The sequence below is a fragment of the Danio rerio genome, chromosome 2 (genome assembly GCF_049306965.1).
Source record: "Danio rerio strain Tuebingen ecotype United States chromosome 2, GRCz12tu, whole genome shotgun sequence".
Classification (NCBI taxonomy): Eukaryota; Metazoa; Chordata; class Actinopteri; order Cypriniformes; family Danionidae; genus Danio; species Danio rerio.
The window spans coordinates 43,204,364-43,225,200 of NC_133177.1; the positions used below are offsets into that span (position 1 = coordinate 43,204,364).

The following is a 20,837-nucleotide window of genomic DNA, read 5'->3' on the forward strand; positions in this document are numbered from 1 at the left end:
TTTAACTTGTTTGTTTAAGGGCGACATGGTGGTTCAGTGGTTACCACTGTCGCCTCACAGCAAGAAGGCTGCTGGTTCGAGTCCCTGCTGCTCACACATTTCTGTGTGAAGTTTGCATGTTCTCCTCTTTGGCGTGGGTTTTCTTCAGGTTCTCCGGTTTTGAATATCAATTAAAAAAACTAAATTAGCCGTAGTGTATAAGTGTGTAATGATATTTCCCAGTACTGGGTTGCAGCTAGAAGGGCATACGCTGTGTAAAACATATGATGGGTAAGTTGGCGGTTCATTCCACTGTGGCGACTCCTGATGAATAAATTGACTAAGTTGAAAGAAAATGAATGAACCTGTATAAATACAGCCCATATACATTGTCTGCAACAGTTTTGTAGCAATCTTTTTTTTCCAGTGTGTCTCCTTCCCATTTTCTGTATGTCTACACTCAATCTATCTACACTCAAAAATGTATTTTTTCTGCTCGTTCAAACTATTTGTTTATTTTTTTTACAATCACTTTGCCACCAATTTCAGTAACCTGATGTCATTCAACAAAAATCTAGACACAAAACCCTAAACCCTAAGTCAGGGGTGTCAAACTCAATTCCTGGAGGGCCGAAGCCCTGCACAGTTTAGTTTCAACCCTGCTAAAACACACGTACCTGTAGGTTTCAAACAAGCCTGAAGGACTCAATTAGTTTGATCAGGTGTGATAATTAGGGTTGGAACTAAACTGTGCAGAGCTGCAGCCCTTTTGGAACTGAGTTTGACACCTGTGCCCTAAGTGCTCAAAACGTTGCATGTTGCATATATTTCTCAAAAGAAGTCTGGCATGTGCAGGATCATTGGTTCACATAACCTATTTATCATACAAATACTACAGGAGCATTCATTTAGTTCACCCACACACAAAATAAACATTGTTTCATTAAACAGTCATGCAATATTGATGCCTAAAATATATGAGTTTTAGACATTTTATATATGATTTAAAATTCAAAATGTGTAAAATGTATAAAAATGTATACATTTCAATATATGAAATTTGTACATACGTGTAGAGGAATTAGTTTAGACAATTCATTCATTCTATTTTCTTCGGGATAGTCCTTTATTGGGTTCACCACACAGCTGAATGAACGGCAAACTATTCCAGCATATGTTTTACACAGCGGATGCTCTTCCTGCCGCAACCCAGTACTGGGAAATACCCATACACTCATTCTCTCTCTCTCTCTCTCTCTCTCTCTCTCTCTCTCTCACACACACACACACACACACACACACACACACACACACACACACACGCCAATTTAGTTCATTCAAGTCTCCTATAGCGCATGTCTTTGGACTGTGGGGGAAGCTATGGAAACCCACGCAAACACAGGGAGAACATACAAACTCCACACAGAAATGCCAACTGGCCCAGCCATGACTTGAACTAACTTGAACCTATAGTCAATTTAAATGTATACATTTTAATATATGATATTTAAGTGGAATAGTACAGACACTGAACTCTGCAGGGAGTACTACTTACAGTAAAAAAAAAAAAAAAAAAAATATATATATATATATATATATATATATATATATATATATATATATATATATATATATATATATATATTTAAACAATTTGATGTAAACTACACAGTGAAGTAAATTGATAAAAACGATTTATCACCCAGCCTTATTTAAAACTATATAAAAATCTGGAATTTGAGGGTTCAGAATAATAGTATTGAGAAATTTGCCATTAATGACCAAATTAAGTTCTATACATATTACAAAAAGGGTCACTTTTGTCCTATGTGACTTATTAAAGGGTTATCTTTGCCTACCTACGAATCTACCTTTGTCTATTTACTCATCCTATTTCTTTGTCCTATCTACCTGTCCATCCAACCATTCACCTATATTTTTTACATTTCCAATCCTATCTACACATCAATTTTGTCATCACTTTGTGTTTGTGAAGTTTAGTGATGTTTAGGAACATTTTGTGAGGCCATAGACAAATTCCCAAGTGTGGACAATAGAGACTTCTATTCTATTCTATTCTATTCTATTCTATTCTATTCTATTCTATTCTATTCTATTCTATTCTATTCTATTCAACCTGTTTATGTAACAATCCAACCATTTTTACATGCATATATAAACATCTCACTAAGCATAATATTAACAAAGAAAAAATACTGAAAGTTTGTCATGCTGTTGAGAGTGGAGTTAGGAAATGATGCATGATATAATGAAAAAAATAAAAAAAATCTTGACAGCCACAGGGTTGCTAAGATATTAAGCCTGGTTGCAATCTCCTGGAAATACAGTATAAATGATTTATCAGTCGACAGAAATAGAACATGCTCACAACAGACAGCTTGCACCTTGCCAGAGATGTTTTCTAAATATATACAATTCATGTGTCATGGTTTTATCAATTGTATGCAGGATTTAAACAGAAATGCATCTTTAGACAGCCTCCCATGACAAAAACATTACCTGTTTGACAATTAATAGTGTGCAGATGCAAAGGTAAACATAGAAAAACAACTAAATAGAAGATATTTACATTCACTCTTCCCATAAATGGTTACATTTTTATATTGAGACGTTTTCTAGGTCACGGAAGCTGTGCATGTTAATTTGTTCTTTTGCTCAGAGGGGAAAATTGCCGTTCTCACCACTAAATGGGTCATGGTAAAGAAGAAGCGTAGCTAATCCTCGCATTGCATAATAAACAACTTTCCCTGTAAACGTATTTGGTAGTGCGAGATGCTTCAAGACACCGTATGGTCTAAATGATGTAGTGACGTAGCAGCATCAGATAAAAATCAATAAATCTCAAAAAGCTAAACAAATTATTCAAAATACATGACAAGAGATGGCGTAAGAGTTTCGATGTTAGTCATAAAGAGGACAAACTAGATAGTACTGGTGCACTTTGAACAAACTTTGGCTTAAAAGCCTAGCCTGAATGATTCACACAGATTTTAATGCTAAAGTCATACAAAAGAAAGAAAGAAAGAATCATATTGTCGTTTTACAGTTTTTCTCAGTCACTTTGATCCATTTCTTAGATCTGAATTGAAACTCTCAAAATTACCTGTTCAATCTTCAGATCATTGCCACTTGTGCACATCAAAAAGGCAGTTTCTCATTGCTTTTTGTTGCAAATGCTTTTGTACATCTGTGCAATGATTATGTGCAATTGTCTGCTGTTTCCTACATTATCAATTGCCTGTCATGTTGATCAAAATGTATTATTTTGCTCTCTGTAAAATAGTCTAACCCCCTCATAAAAGTTTATCTTTTGTTCATGGCATAAGTCTTTACATGCAAAATGGCTGCACAAGTTTTCCTAATATTTTGTCATAATGCATTTTCCTATACATTTCTAAAAGACTTTTTTTCTAAACCAGTCTACATGGTAAATTTATCCCAGGTAGTGTTGCACGATATACCGATACAAAAAAAAGTATCGCGATACCCCGGCTCTCAAAACAATGCAATTCCGCATGTTTATAGTACTGGTATTTTTAAATGAAAGCTGTAGTTGCGAGTTTTTATCAATAGGGGTCACACACTTCAATTTAGGGCTCACTGTAGTATCGATTTAGTATCGGTGATATTTAATTTTAGCATTGTATAGAAAATTTTGGTATTGTGCATCTTAAAGAAGATTTTCCTTTGTTCACATTGCTACTTTTGTTGTTTTGTTTCTTCATGCTATGAAGTGCTGTATTTTCTTCTGTGTCACAATGACAATTACACTACAAACAGCAAAAAAATAAAATAAAAAAGCCAGTTTACATGAGAACTCCCCTTCCTAGTACTGTTATATTGACAACATGACTAAGTTCATTGACACAGAAATTTAGTTTTGAGAGATGAACTAAGGATTTTGAGCAAGACACTTTTGTTTTTAGAAATGAACTTGCTGTTAAGTAAATTTCAATTCTGATCTAAGAAATTTAAATTGACTGAGAAAAACACAGAGCTGACACAATTTAACATGCTACTAAAATAAATTAACATACTGCTTACTGTAAATGTTTTAGCACATGACTACCATGTTTTGACATTCTGCTAACATCATGTTGGTAGCACACATTTTTTTTACGTTATGACAAATGCTAACATGCTTTAGCTGCATAGCATAGGGCTAAGATGTGTTGCTAGCATATTGAAACATGATGCTAGAAAAAAATGTAGAGTTGTTGGATTTACATGTTGCGAAAATTTTTATAGCATGTAAGTATTCTTACCTCTACATTGGAATAAACTAGCAAGTTGCTAATATTTTGAACACAACCAACTTGTATTCAAAATTAACCTTTGTTACAAGTGGACTAAAAAAAACATGGTTATTGTAGGTAAACCTATAAAAGAACCCACAAAATCAACATGATTTTTGGTGTTGTTTTAACCATGGTATTTGGTATTGCATTCATTAGTACTAAAAACTATGGTTACTATGCTTTTACTAATAAAACCATTGATAATTTGCAAGAAATTAGAATAGCATAGATACAATTAACATGAAGCTAATACTTTTAGTATTTTGCTAGCCTAAATTATCAAGCTACTTGCATTAAAGCATTACTAACCTGTTTCTAGTATTTCTTAGCATGTCCTGTGCTAGACAGACACAGAGTTATTTTCTAGGAGATGTAGTTAATAATAATAATAATAATTCCTTACATGTATATATTGCTTTTCTAAATACTCAAAGATCTCAAAAAATGACATGACGGCAGCCATATTGCACCAGACTGCACACCACACACCAGCTGATTGATGGAGAGGAGAAAGAGTGATGAAGCCAAATATTATATGGGGATGGTAAGGAGGCCATGATGGAAAGAGGCCAGTGGGGAAATTTGGCCAGGATGCCGGGGTTAAACCCCTACTCTTTTTCGAAGGGCATCCTAAAAATACAGCCTCAGAATAGGAATAAAAAGAAAAAAACAAAAACTATGAATGTTGTCTTCCAAGTTGATATATCCTCCTGAGACCCCTGCCCATTGACTTGTGTCCTCTGTAGTAGACATTGCGTTTTCATGAATTTTCTTTGAGCTACACTGTTAAGTCCTGTTGTACTGTTCAGAGGACATCCTGGGCTTTCTAGTGATATGTCATTTGATTGGCTGGCACGCTAGGAATCACTTCTTGCACTGTATCCAAAATGGCCGACATACAAAAAAAGCACATTTTATGGGAAAGAGAGAGGTATGTAAAATTTAGCTTTTTAAATGTTTTTCTTTTTTTACTGTTATTATTACATATACATATTTGTTTATTAAAGTGTCAGGAACAATACATTTAGCTTTCAAAGCTGTTAATTTGTTTGTGTTTTAAAATATCATCCTTTTTTAAATGTCCACTATAGTGGACACCAGGACCATCTTAATGTAATTAATGACTGCATGCTGTAGGGGGCAGAACTGAAGCAGAGGATTCTTTATAAAATAGTTGAGGGAGACTCTTATTTAGAGTCTGACAATTAGACAATTAGAGAATGACAATCAGTTTTAAATCGGTTTTATGTTAAATACTGTATGTTTTGGATTGACATCACTTCTTTTTTTTTAACTCAGCTCTCTTTTAGACTAAGCTGTTTCAGGAATTTCAACACAAAAAAAATGGCTTTTGTTTTGTTTTTGTTACATTAATATTGGATTAATATCCCTATACAGCCATATCCTGTACAGTTTTGTTGTCCGAGTGGCGGTCGTTTCAAACTAAAAGTGTCCTGTGGTCCACTACAGTGGACATGCTGTAAATTAAAAAAAATAAAAACAAACATGTAAAAACTTTAAATTGTACAATTTTTTTTTTTAACCCAAAGGATGTAGGAAAGCACAGAAAAACAAAAGAAGAAGAAGAAAAAGGGGTCTCAGGAAAACAGAATTAAACAGAATTTCAAGTTTTTTTTTTTTCAGTAATTATTTTTCATTATTCAGTTACATCAATTACAACATCAATCAGTCAGACATGGCACAAAATGTAAACAAAAATAAATACTAAAACTAGCGTAACATCTTATATGGGATGTGTGTATTTGCTCGAGATACTAAGAAAGAAGTCTTTTATAACTCTGCACCACATTTGTGGTTGGAGTCTTGTAACATCGTCAATATTGGCTTTCCTGTCCTCTGTTTTTCCCGTGGTTGCTGTCCTCATTTTGAAAACTGCATCTGATTTGACATTCTATTGAACGTGTGCAACTGATCTTATCGCTCACTAGTACATATATAAGACCCTGCACAGCCTCAACACGCATCTCTGTGTATCTGAAACACGCTCCATAATGTCTCTGGTTTCAATCACTCTCATCAGCATCGTTTTTCTAAGCCTACTTCCTCATACTCCAAAAGCATGTAAGTTTCTAATAGATATAAATATGTTGTGATTGTGATTGCTGTTACCTTTCTGTTAATATTTGAACATATACTGTAGTAGAGTAACATACTAAGTTTATGGATCTATCAGTATATGACTTTAAAAAAAATGTTGTGTTTGATGTCAGATGGGCCGCTGAACTATGCCTGCTGTGTGAAATACACTCGGACTCCTTTGCCCTTCGGTGTGATCGCAGGCTTCATTGAGCAGAGCTCCCTTGAGGTGTGCCGTATAGATGCCATCATGTGAGTCACCATTATCTGACCGCAAGAAAGAATCAAGGTTCACCCACTCACCCACACTTGTACCAAAATAGGCACATTTAACCATGCATTTAAATATGAGGGTGAACAGCGGATGCAAAAAAAAAAGTTCCCGTGGTATTAACACCGAGTACACTGTAAAGTGATGCTATAAAAAATAGATGACATTATTTAATAAAAAATAAAACAACTATTGTTTAAACATTAAAGTTGTAAAAATATCCATAATTTGTAGATTATATATTTTTAAAAAGGACAAATTAGAGGCTCTCAGTTAAAATTATGACAATTAGTCAAGACAACAAATGTGAGTGTGTTGCTTTAACTTACTTTAATAAGCTAACCAGGTTTAAAATTTTTATAGTATATAATTTATTATATATATATAATATATATATATATAATTATTTTTTTGTCATTTTGATTACTGTAAGTTGCGATGACTGAAAAAAGTTAATTTGATTCAACAAAAAATTTAAGGAAGCAAGAATTTTTCTAGTGTATCATTCTGAAATCATGCGTAGAGCATCATTTTCATGCAGATAGAAGCTGAGCTAACTACTGACATTAAAATAAAATGGGCAAAATACAGAAGAAGTCAAATGAATGTTCATGTTTCAATTTTCAAGTGTTGTGTTAATGTAACAATTTGCATAGAAATCTAAAAAAAAGAATGATTAAAGCAATTTAACATGACATATAAATATAAAATGCTTTATATTGGTTAGTGAACAAAAGACACTTTTTCAAAAACATAAAATAAATAAATCATAGCTCCCCTTTACTTTTAAATAGAAGTGTATTTTGTAATATTACATATAAATATAAAACATTAAATACATAAAAGACGTTCGCTGCTTGTTTTTGCTCATTTTAAATAAGTAGTTTAAAGAGACAATTCTTATTTTTTTGCGAGGACTTAATTGTTTATGTTTAATCCATTTAAAAACTGTTGTAAACTACTTGTAAAAACTATTAAATTCACTTAATTGGTTTGTGTTTGGACAACATGGAGAGATTGCGTGAAACTGAGCATTTTTACAGTGTGATACAATTAGTGGAGCTATGAATATTTATTCATTGTTTTAAAAAAAAGTACTACTGTATCACTTAACTTAATTCTATTTTAAATACTTGTATTCTATTTTTATACACACACACACGCACGCACGCACACACATACTTTTTAAATATATTTTCGAATACTAGTGTGTGTCAAGGAATATATTCAAACCGACCTAAACTTACTGGTTTCAGACTTTTGATGTCACTTTAAAAGGCAGTTGACCTTAATAAAAAAAACGTACTTTCAGCCACTTTTAGAAGAAAATAAAACAAACTACTGTCTCCAAAAACATTTATTTTTATCTTTCTCTTCAGTTTTATCACCCAGAAAAATAAGAAGATATGTGCGAGCATTGAGGATCAGTGGGTGAGAGCTGCACTCGCACATCTGAGGTAAGCAGCCAAAGTGTGTGACATTTTAAAAACAAACGACCTAAATTGTGTGGCAAATGTACCATAAACATTCTAGGTAACATTTATCATCACTGACTGGTGAATAGTGTGACCAACTGAAACATTTATTGATTTTCTATTTATGAGGCCTGACCTGATTTTATACCTTTTTTTGTATAGGTCTAAAATTGCTAAACTGGAGAACAAGGCATCTTTACGCCTCACCACTGCTGGACCGAATAGTGTGATTCAAACAAATACCACCAACAGCCCATGAAGCTTTTACAGATAAATGTGGCTTTGAACAAAGCATATAATTGACTGAATTAATCACTGATTATTTTTATCATGCATTAAATATATTCTGACTATTCATCTTTAATAATAAATCTCCATTTTGTTTTTTTCACAGAATTATATATTTTTTCTAATATATTTAGTTTGAGATGCAGTACAGATTTGTCTTAAACAGCAATACTGAAAAAAATTAAATACAATAAAAACAAAACAAATCTTTGTATGCTACTTAAAAGTTAAACCCAGTTGGGAGAGTAAACAAAACTAAGGATTAAAAGAACTGCAGCTGAGCTTCATTACCGAAAGGATCAGCCTGAAATTTAGAATACTTTATAGACCATCTGGGTACTCATGTGACATTGTAATAAATCATCAATTAAGACCATAATCTCATCTCTGTCTTCATCAACTCCTGGAGGCCTAGGTACTGGTGTTTCAATGCCTATTTTATCCATTATCTAAAAGAAAAGGAGATATAAAGATTAAAAAAAAAAAAACATTTGAAAAATATTTTTACATCTGATCTGTGCTTAGTAGTTTATAACAAGACAACATTAGGGGTGTGATGATACACCAAGCGGGAACATCCCGCTCTCCCTCGTAAAGCTAATACTGAAGTAACTGAAACTGCAATTCATTGAAATTCCGCTAGGCCTGGCTGCAAATTGGAGCACATTTCTAATGACCCCAATGTTAATATGGCCAACTTTACAGCAGAAAAAAAGTGTTTACAGCCTGGTACAAACAATGATTTTGGTGTATAACTAATATTACACTTCATGACAACTGTGAGAGGGTGGATTTTTATTTTTATTTTTTATAACTCATCCGTTTCATTTATATTAAGTAAGGGCGTGGCCACTTGAGTGACAGCTAGGCCTTGCTGGTGGCCATGACTTCACCTCAGCTGATTCTAGCTGATTATCTGCTGAACTCAGCATAGACAACATATTTTTGTTAGGGCTTTATACAGTCAATTGCCTTTTGGAATTATTTCTTACAGTTATCGGATAATATGGCATGCTGTGTGCATTTATTTGTGCTCACAAACCAATATGGTGGCCTCCATTTCCAAGGTGAGTTAAATTATTTCATACTTATATACCATATCTATAATTGTATTTGTTTTATTTAATATAATCAATAATTTATCATTTTCTTCATAACTTGAATGCACTCCACAATCTGACAGATTGATTAGCTGTAGGCAGTGTTGGGGGTAACACATTACAAGTAACGCAAGTAACAAAATAATATAAGTACCGAATAAAGTAATGCATTACTTTTAAATATTAAGTAATAATATTTGAGTTACTTTTAAAAAAAGGTATAGTTCCGGGGTCAAGAAGTTCTCAGCTAACATTGTCCTAAAATATATTTATGTGTTTTTAAATGTAGGTGTAGGTTATACAATGCACTGTTAATTGCACAACTACATTATTTTAAAAAAAAAACAAGTTCTGAAAAAGATCATGCCTCAGCCATTAACGCAAAAGTAACTGAAAAATAACGTAACCCTACCATAAAAAAAAGTATTTAAGTAACACAACTAGTTACTTTTTTTTTAGGAGTAAGTCAATATTGTAATGCATTACTTTCAAAAGTAACTTTCCCTAAAACTGGCTGTAGGCTAGAACAGTCATCTGAAACGTTGTCATGCAGTGTTATGCCTGCTTTTCATAAATAGCCTTACATTTACTAACACCAACTATATTAGTATTTGGAAGTAATTATGGTTTTCCTCCAGTAGAAAAATATCATAAGAACAATGCTTAGTGGCTCAATGTAGTGTTTTAAAAGTCTAAACACTTTATTGATATAGTATACAACCACATTTAGTCAGAACACAGGTGAATTACAGGTAATGAAGTATTAAGCATTTCCCCCAAAGAAAACCCAATCTGAGCAGAATGCTTGCAGGCACTGTAGCTCTGCTCACGCTCCACCTCTTTGTCCTTTTTTGGTTACTCACGGTCGGTGGCAAACAAAATGGTGACGGTTGGCCACGCCCACTTGTAGCTTAATTTATGCTCTTCAGAAACCTATGTGTGACAACTGATACTATGTGCATATATTTTTTTACAGTCTATGTTATACACCAATAACAAGGCTATAGACTGTGAGCAAATGGCACCATTTTATGACAATTTATATGCAATTTAATTTTTTTATATTTAGTATATAAATAAATAATTAAATCTATCATCCTGTCAGATAAATACTCAAAAAGCATGGGAAACGTATGGCATATGTATTCTGATATGACGTTTACACGTGCCAGTACTTTCAGTCGGTGTGCTTGTGTTTTATTCATGAGTTTCATTATTTCTTATTTGCACTATATTTTTGGTATCAAGCTTGTAATAGGCATTCACATGCTGCTGGAATATATGAGGACAAGACAGTTTTTTTAAGCACTTTAGTGACTGCATGATCATCTCAATATTATTACAGAAAAGAGGCCTGTGGGTTGTATTGCTGGAGTTTAGTGAATGAAAACTAAACTTTTGTGTGATTTGCATCCATATCACAAGTTTTATGGACTGGTGGAGGGATGGTGTGCCAATTTGTGGTACTACTCCTTTAAGTACTATTAAGACACGCATTTTTAAAATATTTCTACTTATTATTAGAAACTGACTTCGGCAATTTTACCAGTGCAGAAAGTCTATTATTATTCATATGTTTAATATGTATTTAAAATTAACATCTTTTTGATTTCACTTTAACATACATTTTAGAAGTGAAGATAGGCCTATTTGTCAATGAGACTCACTCTCTGAATAAATTACACAGGGTTTCTGCAGTTTCTACCAAGATAAATTTAAGACTTTAAGACATTTTTATGACCATTATGAACGAAATGTTAGACTTATAAAGGGCTAAACGCTAAGAAATTTTTCAAATGGCCCAGATGGAAAAGATTTTTGTTCACCCTATCAAAAATTATAATTTAATGCATGTAATGATACAATAATAAATTATTCGAAAATAGATATTATAGATATTTATTAGCAAAATATTTTAAATATTGTATAAAACCAAGCAAGCTTAACTTGTATTCATACACTTTTTTTTTCCAACAAACATTATTAAAATAAAAAAAATTAACCAATGTTTTAAAAGTTTTAAAAGTTATAATAAACTATGCACAACAATATGTCCAGGTCGGTGTCCTCGGCAATTTAAAACAAATGTAATTTTAAGATAATTAAACCATTATGATACAGTTAAAGATTATCTTTTTAAATAAACAGTTTAAAGTTTTATTATGATGGACTGTTGGAGATTGAATGGGTTGTGGAAAGATTGGGCAACAATACATGAACAAAGGAAAATTAAGACTTGTTTGAAAAAAGATTTAAGACCTACAAGACAATATTTCAGTAAATTTAAGACTTTAAGGCTTAATATTTTGATTTTGGGATTTAAGACATTAAGACTTTTTAAGACCCTGCGGAAACCGTTACAACCTAATTGCTACATAAACTGACTCAGCAATTATACTGTAAATCAAGTTAGAATAAAGGGTGACAAAATACTTAAAAATCATGCAGATTAATGCTGACAGCACTGTATAAGTGAATGGCGCCATCTAGTGGAGCTCCTGAGCTAATTTTAAACTAGCAAAGTGAACCCATGGTTTTAATCATATTAACATTAGTACAAGTCAGTTAATTTTATTAACTGTTGTTTATTGAATTAAACACCACTTAAACACTAAAATTATACTTTTAACTTCACATAAAACTAAAATGGCAAGTTAGAATTAAATAATGCTAAAACTTTGTATTTTGTTTTTGTATTTTGTTTTGGATCTTCTTAGTCACTGTGCGTCCCTTATCAATCCTGTCTCTTATGTCTATCACTCAGAATTTTAGTCTCAGAACTTAAACTATGGAACAATTTTTATTTGATTTTTGGCCAATTTAATATCATTACACCCCTAGACAACATAAGTATTGTTGTAATTATAACCTGAAGATATTCCTTGAAGTTGAGTGCGTAGAAGTGATGGGTGTCTACACTGCTAAACATCTCTCTGCGCTGCTCAGGAGAAGACTCATCAGAAATGGAGTCAAGCAGCTCATTGCTGTGCCATAAGGTCAAGGTTGAGAAATAGCAATAGAAAAAATAAAGAATAGTCACATCAAATGCTAAAATAAGGAGTGTTAGACAATGTACAAGCTGGTTGAACAGTAACTTTTTTTTTTTCCTGAGAACAGTAGTCTATCTTAGGCCTGGGTTAAACTGCCTAAAATCAAAACCCTAATTAATTAAACACTTTACCATGATTAAAATTATTAAACAATTATTTTATTTTGTTTGTTTAGAATTTAATGCAACCTATAGCTGAAATAGTCAACACAGGTTTGTTGTAAATATGTGCTTTACCCTACATTTTTGTGAAACTGCAAAAACATTCATAAACATAGGTTTAAATACCGTTTTTAGGCAAAAGGAATGCTACGAGGCAGTATGAAATCAACAACTTTTGTTCCTTTTTACACTAGTGATATTAACAAAGACATATTATTGACAAATAAAGGATTGTTTTTGTGCAGTTCTTTCCACAACACTAAATAAGTAGGACAAATCTTAACAGTGTCAATGATTTGTAATGAAATATGTTTGCTTCATTTAGTATGGTGTTCTACTGATGCAGATGTACTACTGATGCAGTGTTCAGGTTGTGAGAGCTTCCGGTGAAGCAGATCCACAAAATAGATAACAGCAATGTAAAATCAAAGTGAAACTATGTGGTTTCAGAACACTTTTCTCTCATGTTCGCTTTTAAAAACACTATTAGTTGGTTGTAGAGAAGGTTTGGGTCAGTACTGTAGGTAATCGAGGTGATCAAGTTCCCATCAACTGCTTGAGGTCAGTAGGTGCTAGGTGCTTGACTTCTCACGGATGCATACAAAAAGGATGTGTATCTAAATTGTACAACAAAACTACCTTAAATAATAGATTTCGAAATTGCAATAATGCAATAGAATCTCTAATGAATTTGTCATCTGAAAAGTGCAACAAAACATCCCCAGAGCAGTGTATTTTATTTTTGCAAAAATGTAGTCTCTTATTTCTAATGACCCTGGGCTGGAAATAGTTGCGGTTACAATTCAAATCCTGAAACATACATCAGATACTTTATCTATGCGACCTCAAAATATATTTGGGAGCATTTGTGCGAGTGCAAAAAATTGTTGCTGTGCGACCAGTTTTTACAGCAAAATGTTCACCGCATGTGTGGATTTAGAAGACAAATGCATCTTTACACCTGAAACCTGGCCGAAACAGTTGTCATATCAACTTGCAGCAGTAAACAAAGCCTGCAATCCATGCCCTGCCTTCAAGCTCTTCTGATTGGCCACTGCTGTAGAACTGAATGCGAATATATTGGTTTATATCAGCTGTCAATCACTTAGTCAATGCCTTAGTCAAAAGAGTGCTGAAGATTTTGTTTTAAAAACCTGATTAGCAATCATTTGGGAAATGTTAATCCACCATTTACACTTTTCCAAGAGTGCATAAAACACTTTCATTGGGTTAAAGTTCGACATGAACATGACTATAGCATTCACTGTAAAGCCTGTAGGACGGAGTCTGCAAGTAACAGTGTTTGCCACATCTAAACACTTAAAGCAAGATTCTGTTCTCTTTATTTGTCAGGATGCTGTCAACTGTACAAGCGGCAGCTATATGTAAAATGTAACTCACTAACATTTTACATTTACACTTTACATGCGAAAAGGTTTATTTTGAGCCCTGTACATACATACATACATGCATACATACAGTTAAAGTCAGAATTATTAGCCCCCTTTGAATTTAGTTTCACTTTTTAAAATATTTCCCAAATGCTGCTTAACAGAGCAAGGAACTTTTCATAATATGTCTGATAATATTTGTTCTTCTGGAGAAAGTTTTATTTCGGCTAGAATAAAAGCAGTAATAAAAAAAAATAATAAAATAAAATAAAAACATTTTAAGGTCAAAATTATTAGCCCCTAAGCTATATTTTTTTCCGATCAACAACACTTTTTTACGAGAACAAATCATCGTTATAGAATAACTTGCCTAATTACCCTAATAGTTAACCTAGTTGAGCCTTTAAATGTCACTTTAAGCGGTATAGAAGTGTCGTGAAAAATATCTAGTAAAATATTATTTACTGTTATCATGACAAAGATAAAATAAATCAGTTATTAGAGATGAGTTATTAAAACTACTATGTTTAGAAATGTGTTAAAAAATCTTCTCTCCATTAAACAGAAATTGGGAAAAAAATAAATAAATAAACAGTGAGACTGATAATTCAGGGGGTTTAATAATTCTGTGTTTAATAATCTGTGTCTGAGTTTACCTGTGTTCAATGCAAGTGTATACTTACAAATTACAGAAGTGAAGAAGATAGCCATAACGTTTGGCCACAATCTCATATCGATATCTAAGGTTCAAGATGTCTTCAGAAGACCACTTGGGGTATTTTTTCATCAGTTTTTCAACCACTGAACTCCAGTTACGTCTATATGCTAAAAAAAAAACAAAAAAAAAAACGTTTTTTGAGAGAAAGAAAAAATAGTCATCAGCACCTGAAGATTATGCCAGTGCCTATTAACGCTGATAATGAATATTATAGATATTTACTGAAAAAACTAAGCAATATTGCGCCTTATTTTCAAAACGTTAAAAGAGTTGCTTTTAGAAAGCTGTAGACAAACTTCCAGGCCTACTGTAGCCTACATGTTTTAGAAAATGTGACTTACCATTCAAGAGGTTCAGTTCCTGTCTGGAGCGCAAATTCTGGCGACGCATGGTTTTACAAATGTTCTCATTGAATTCTTGGAATATCTCATCATCTGTGACACAAAGATAAACAACTTCAACATCACATAAACCGTCAACATTAACGTAAATAATGTGTCATACTCCCTAGACTGACTGACACACCTAACGTTAACGTTAACTGTAAACAAACAGTTAAATATATTAACAAACGTTGCGTTGAATATATTTTATTTTACTTTTGATTTATTTACAAATTGAAAAATTAACACATTGCTGAAAAAACATAGGAAAACATAAACAAAGCAAATGTTTACATTACAACATTAAACAGTTAAATATAACAAACACTCCACACCTCTGAACTGTATCAACGGTTAATGTTAATCATATAACGATGTCACTAACCGTCTCTTTGCACCTGACTCGGAAGCTCATATATTTCAGGCTTTTGCGTTACTGGGATCGAAAGAAATGACCCCATTTTCCACTGTTTGTGGATAATTTGTCAAAATACTGCGTTGTTCGTTTGATTAGGCAAAATCACAGCAAATGAAGGCTTAAGGTAATGTGCCTCCTCTCGAAACAGCTTCAAGTTCAAATAAGTTTGCTAAGCGCCGCTCGTGCACGTGAATGTAACCACGTGACGAGATTGACGTCTTTTATATGAACTATATTGCTATTTATATAAAAATAAATACCAAATCATAGCAGCAAACTGCCTCCTTACTTCAGAAAAGATTACTAAAATATAACTAATAATAATAATAAATCAAAAATTCAAAGCTCATATGAGCTATTTATTATTCAGAATAGGATAAAATCTGATAACAGTAGCATGCATGTCGCCCTCCTAAAACTGCTTACAGAGACTTTTTTCCTTTAATTTATAACCATTTTAAGCACATACTGTTGGTTACACAACCAAGTTAATTTACAGGTGCGTGCTAGCTGTTACTGTGGATTATATAAATAAAACTTATTTCAAACAACATTTGCATACTGTATGTAGCCTTCTTTACACAAAGGCAAAGAGCATAGAATAGTGATTCTAAGCTCTTTGACAAAGGTCATTCTTAAAGGTATAGTTCACCCAAAAATATAAATGTACACTCTTTCACCCTTAAGTGGCTTCAATTCTTGAAGACTAGACACTAAACATTGCTTTATATTGAATAATACAGCATTTTTAAATAGTATAATGAACTTATTACAGCAAAATCTAATTAACAGAATTACACTGATTTTTGCCTTGATTTGCTTGCTGTTGTCTTCTGCATATACCTTTATCCGTTGAGAGCCAGTATTTACATTTTAAAAAATCAAATTTGGGTGTTTCTCAGTGATGGGTTGCAGCTGGCAGGGCATCCGCTGTGTAAAACATATGCTGGATAAGTTGGCAGTTCATTGCGCTGTGGATTAATAAAGGGACTTTATTAATTGCCCCTGATTAATAAAGGGACTAAGCCGGAAATTCTGAAAATGTATGAATGAATGAATGAATGAATGAATGAATGAAAATCAGATTTATTTACATTTAATTGAAACATTTAATTTCGGTTTGCTTTTTTGTAGCTCAGCAATAAAACAAACAAACAAACAGAAAAAGGTAACGTCAAAGAAATTTGCCCCAATCCTCTCCACCATACTAACTCTCCTCTCAAATAGCATGGTGGGCCAAATCAAAGGTTACAATGGTCCAACTTTGGCCCACAGGCCCTACTTTGGCCATCTCTGCTTTATGAGTTTCTTTACTATGCTGAACACTAAAGATCTTTTAAGAAAACTGAAAACTTGTAACCATTGACTTCCATTGTAAGAAAAAAATATTTATAATTAAGTCAATGGTTACAGGTTTTCTGTTTTCTTAAAAATCTTCTTTTGTGTTTAAGAAGAAACAAAACCAAACAAGTTTGGAATAGGTATGGGGTGAGAAAATCCTGACATGATTTCAGTTTTGTGTGAACAATCCCTTTAAGATTAGTATTATGGTTCTTAACAGTGACCTGATGTGCAACAAAAGCATTTTCATTTAGCCATTGAGAAAAAACACTGGTTTAAAATGAAGTAAAATATCCCAGACAATCACGTGTACCTTAAATGTTTATTTTATCACTTAGGGTCATAAAATGTCCTTGTCTTCCCTTTCAATACTGTTGCTTATGTCCCTGAAGCAATTTAACAATTGCTGGTAATGACCTTAGTGATTCCATGTTAACATGATGACATTACAGTTGGAGACTGTGTTCATGCTGCATGTTTTTATTTTTTTTATTTTTTTAAATGACTACAAAAGCCAATCAAATTGAGGAAGCTGAAAATCAACGAGAGCTTAATTTCATAATGGTATTAATGCAGTGGCTTTTTTAATATTTCAATGTCAGAAATGAATTATTTAGAACAAGGGTGACCAAACTTTTTTGTATGAATGGCCAAAACCAATATGATTGAGAGCTCTGGGCTAAACCAAGCTATATTAAATTAAAGTTGCCAAGGGTAATTTTCCAATTTATTTAATAATATTTCAAAATAAACAGAAAATATTAAATCTTATTAACTAATGCAGTATAATGTTTTTAATTTATATTTTAATACAATAAAAACATCAACAATCACATTTATAACACAGTGGAGTTCAATACTGAATACACTAGTCGAGCAGAATGTGACTTTGACTTGCTCACTAAAGTCGTTGTCTCGTGACATTTAGAGAAAATTAATTAATGTCATTTAAATGAAACATTTCATTTCCGTTAGCTTTTAACAATAAAACATTAAAACATCTCCATTATTCTTCCTTTCTTCTCGGATGAGATGCGGGTCAAATCAAAGGTTACCATGGGCCAACTTTGGCCCTTGAGCCCTAGTTTGGGCATCACTTATAAGGTTCAGTTCTAAGGTGTCTAATATGAATTAGACAGCCTGATCTCACGAGGAAACATAAGTATTTTATGTTTTGTCAGTTTAATGGCTAATTCTAACAAATACGTACGAGTTCAGTCGTACGGAAATGTAAGATTTTAAAAAGGAGGCGTGGCACCCAACCCCACCCCTAACCCCAACCATCATTGGGGGATGAGCAAATCGTACTAAATAGTATGAATTAGATTGTAGGAATTCATACGAATTAGCCACTAAATCAAAAAGTTACAAATTGCCGTAAGATAGCTTTGGAATTAGAAGAAAAAGTTTCCTGATTTTAAAATTCTTTTGGTTTTCTTCTTTAATAAAGCACAATATGTCTTTCAATTCATCCATGTTGTCCTAACAAAAAATCGCTTAAGTTAACTTTACAAATTTAAGTGGATTGAACTTAAAAAGTGAGTTGTTTTAGCTCATTTTAAATATTTAAAACAACAACAAAATCATGCACAAAATCATAAAGTAGATGCCCAGTGAATGGATGATAAATAAATATAAATTAATTACATTGCAATAAAACTTAGCTATACTTAAAATAACTTAAATATTTTGCCAACTATAAGCTATAAGCATAGGTAAAGTGTTTTAAAGAGTGGTTGTTGATAGAGGTATGGAGTCAGTGCTGTTCATCTTCTCTTCCCATCTAAAAAAAAGAGAGAAATAGGCATAAATGTTGAAAAAAAAATTCATTTTCTTTTTCTGTTGTTATTTGCATGTCAGTAATACTTTTGCATCAGTGTACAGCACCCTGTACCACAAAACCGTTTATACCTTGTATATTTTTTGGCAATTGCCAACAATACATTGTATAGGTCTGTTTTTCCTTTATGTAAAAAAAATATATATTAGAAAAGAAAGATCATATTTCATTGAGATCGTTTGGTAAAAATCATTCTAAGCAATTCATTTAGACAATTTTAAAGGTGACTTTGTATATGTTTAGATTTTTGAACCCTCAGTTTGGGGATATTCAAATAGTTAGTTCTCTGCAAAAAACTGTTCCTATAAAACTTAGTTATTCAGCTTTCAGATATGTTTTAATCTCAGTTTTGAAAATTTGACACTTAGATTATGTCTGTCTTGTGGTTCAGGGTCACATTTCAATGTTCCCACTCTCCCTGACTTCTCACTAAATTTGCCTGATTAAAAGCTGAATTTTCATTACCTACCCATAAGCTATAAGGAGGGCCACAAAAAATCTGCATCCACAGAAATCTGCAGATTTCCCAAGATTTTTTGCCTATCATTAAATCTATTTATTTAATTGTGAAAATGTGCTTACATTTATATTTATTCCGTTTTTAAATTGATTTCAGTAATATTACTAACTAATATAAAAACGTTCATATGATTTATGAACATAATAATCATTTGCAATACACTTTCTAAAGTAATCTTTTAGTGTACATTATATACAGTAAGAGACTTGCTTTGTTTACACATTAAGTGAATCTATTTGGATTTACATTGTTAACATTAAATAAAAGTTTAAAAGCTAATATTTTTTCATTTATTTTAAGTTTACGATACTTCCAAAAATCATTTCACATAAATCCACAGATTTTTTTGTTTTACAAAACTCTCTGCAGACAGCAAAAAAATAAATAAAATGTCTGCAGATTCTGCCTGGCCCTATAAGGAATGGGAACAGGCTGCTGTTGTGCTTTGTATACTATTAAAAAGATTTTAGATTTAATATTATTTTGCTTGACTTTAACAATCAAGATGAGTATAATAATTGATATAGTTAGATTTTTGGGACGAAAAAAAAAAACTCCTGATGTAATTATTGTTTGCTTTGGTTGTGTTCCCTCTCCCATATTAGATAGCATGATAGTAATTTAACAAATGTTACATTTATTCTACAGCTGCCTATACTGTTTAACACACAGTTTGAAGTGGTCCTTTTGAAGCCGAAGCTCCTGAAAATTTTTGCACAATGTACAATGTTTGCTTTAATTATTAATCCGTTGACTGCATTTAATTAAAGTGTCGGCCAGTTGATTAGCAAGAAATAACTTAAATAGAGCTGAAAAATAGAATTACCTTAACAATATGAAACAGAACTATTTAAAAAATACTAATTCCCTGATATTCCCTGACTTGGACAACAAAAAAACTATAAACTTTCCAGGAATAGACTTTTTAAAATCCCATGATAGGAAACCCGTTCATCAGTGACTTACACTTGAAATCTTTTGAGCTCCTGGATTTTTTCCTTCACCCAGCCCTCCTTCCAGTGGCAGCATCTCGGACCCTCAGTTGTGAAAAAACTGTTACCCAAGAAAGTTAAAGAGATTTGGTAAGAACAATTGAGTCATAAAGATAAAAAAAAAACAGATGTTCCTCATACAAAAAAAAATAAAAAATGCTTACATGACTGCTTTGACGCAAGGAGGATTTCTGATCTGTAATTTGAATCCTGTTATAGGCAATATGATTTTCTGCGTGGAGACGCTTGTGCAGCATTGAACAAACCTGTTTTGCCCATCTAATGGATAGAGGAAATTGAGTAGATGTGTCAGAAAGCACACAGATGAATTTCGAAGTAAAATATTGCAGATACTCACTCGTCTCCATGATCATCACTGACAAAATGACAGCTATGGCAGCAAGTCTCATCATCATCTTCTGGTTGTGCGGCATTTTGTGTTTATTGATTCAATCAATGCAAAGATGTAGAGATGCTCACTGACATCTCAATCA

At 32.7% G+C, this 20,837-nt stretch overlaps 3 protein-coding genes across 8 annotated transcripts in view; 1 reads left to right on the top strand and 2 right to left on the bottom strand.

The window, feature by feature from the left end:
- Nucleotides 1-15,859, bottom strand: part of si:ch211-122l24.6 — a 54,772-nt gene extending 38,913 nt beyond the window's left edge. For 4 of the 6 annotated variants that reach the window (XM_073917668.1, XM_073917674.1, XM_068224216.2 and 1 more), the window contains exons 1-3: nucleotides 15,618-15,859; nucleotides 15,191-15,283; nucleotides 14,815-14,956 (exon numbers count right to left, since the gene is read on the bottom strand). In XM_073917668.1, the coding sequence (XP_073773769.1) occupies nucleotides 14,815-14,956; nucleotides 15,191-15,283; nucleotides 15,618-15,693 (311 nt within the window). In that variant the 5' untranslated portion in view covers nucleotides 15,694-15,859. Of the gene's footprint in view, nucleotides 1-8,006; nucleotides 8,879-12,398; nucleotides 12,514-14,814; nucleotides 14,957-15,190; nucleotides 15,284-15,374 lie in introns of those variants that run through there. The other 2 variants (XM_073917683.1, NM_001126389.2) reach the window with 2 other exon arrangements.
- On the top strand, nucleotides 4,125-8,802 carry ccl20l (C-C motif chemokine ligand 20-like). The gene is made up of 4 exons (XM_005171348.6): nucleotides 4,125-6,380; nucleotides 6,530-6,647; nucleotides 8,046-8,123; nucleotides 8,304-8,802. The coding sequence occupies exons 1-4, from the start codon at nucleotides 6,311-6,313 to the stop codon at nucleotides 8,398-8,400; spliced, it is 363 nt and encodes a 120-aa protein (XP_005171405.2). The 5' UTR covers nucleotides 4,125-6,310; the 3' UTR covers nucleotides 8,401-8,802.
- A 2,844-nt stretch (nucleotides 15,860-18,703) lies between the features above and the next one.
- Nucleotides 18,704-20,799, bottom strand: ccl34a.3 (chemokine (C-C motif) ligand 34a, duplicate 3). The gene is given in 5 exon segments (NM_001115069.1): nucleotides 18,704-18,714; nucleotides 18,717-18,774; nucleotides 20,318-20,404; nucleotides 20,508-20,622; nucleotides 20,702-20,799. Coding segments are annotated over 4 exon segments (336 nt in total). The 5' UTR covers nucleotides 20,778-20,799; the 3' UTR covers nucleotides 18,704-18,714.
- Nucleotides 20,800-20,837: the final 38 nt, after the last annotated feature.

Bases quoted from the DNA above. Each gene is read 5' to 3' on its own strand.
- ccl20l (XM_005171348.6), top strand. From the start codon at position 6,311: ATGTCTCTGGTTTCAATCACTCTCATCAGCATCGTTTTTCTAAGCCTA. The intron at 6,381-6,529 runs GTAAGTTTCTAA...GTTTGATGTCAG, and splicing joins TCCTCATACTCCAAAAGCAT to ATGGGCCGCTGAACTATGCC. The intron at 6,648-8,045 runs GTGAGTCACCAT...CTTTCTCTTCAG, and splicing joins TGCCGTATAGATGCCATCAT to TTTTATCACCCAGAAAAATA.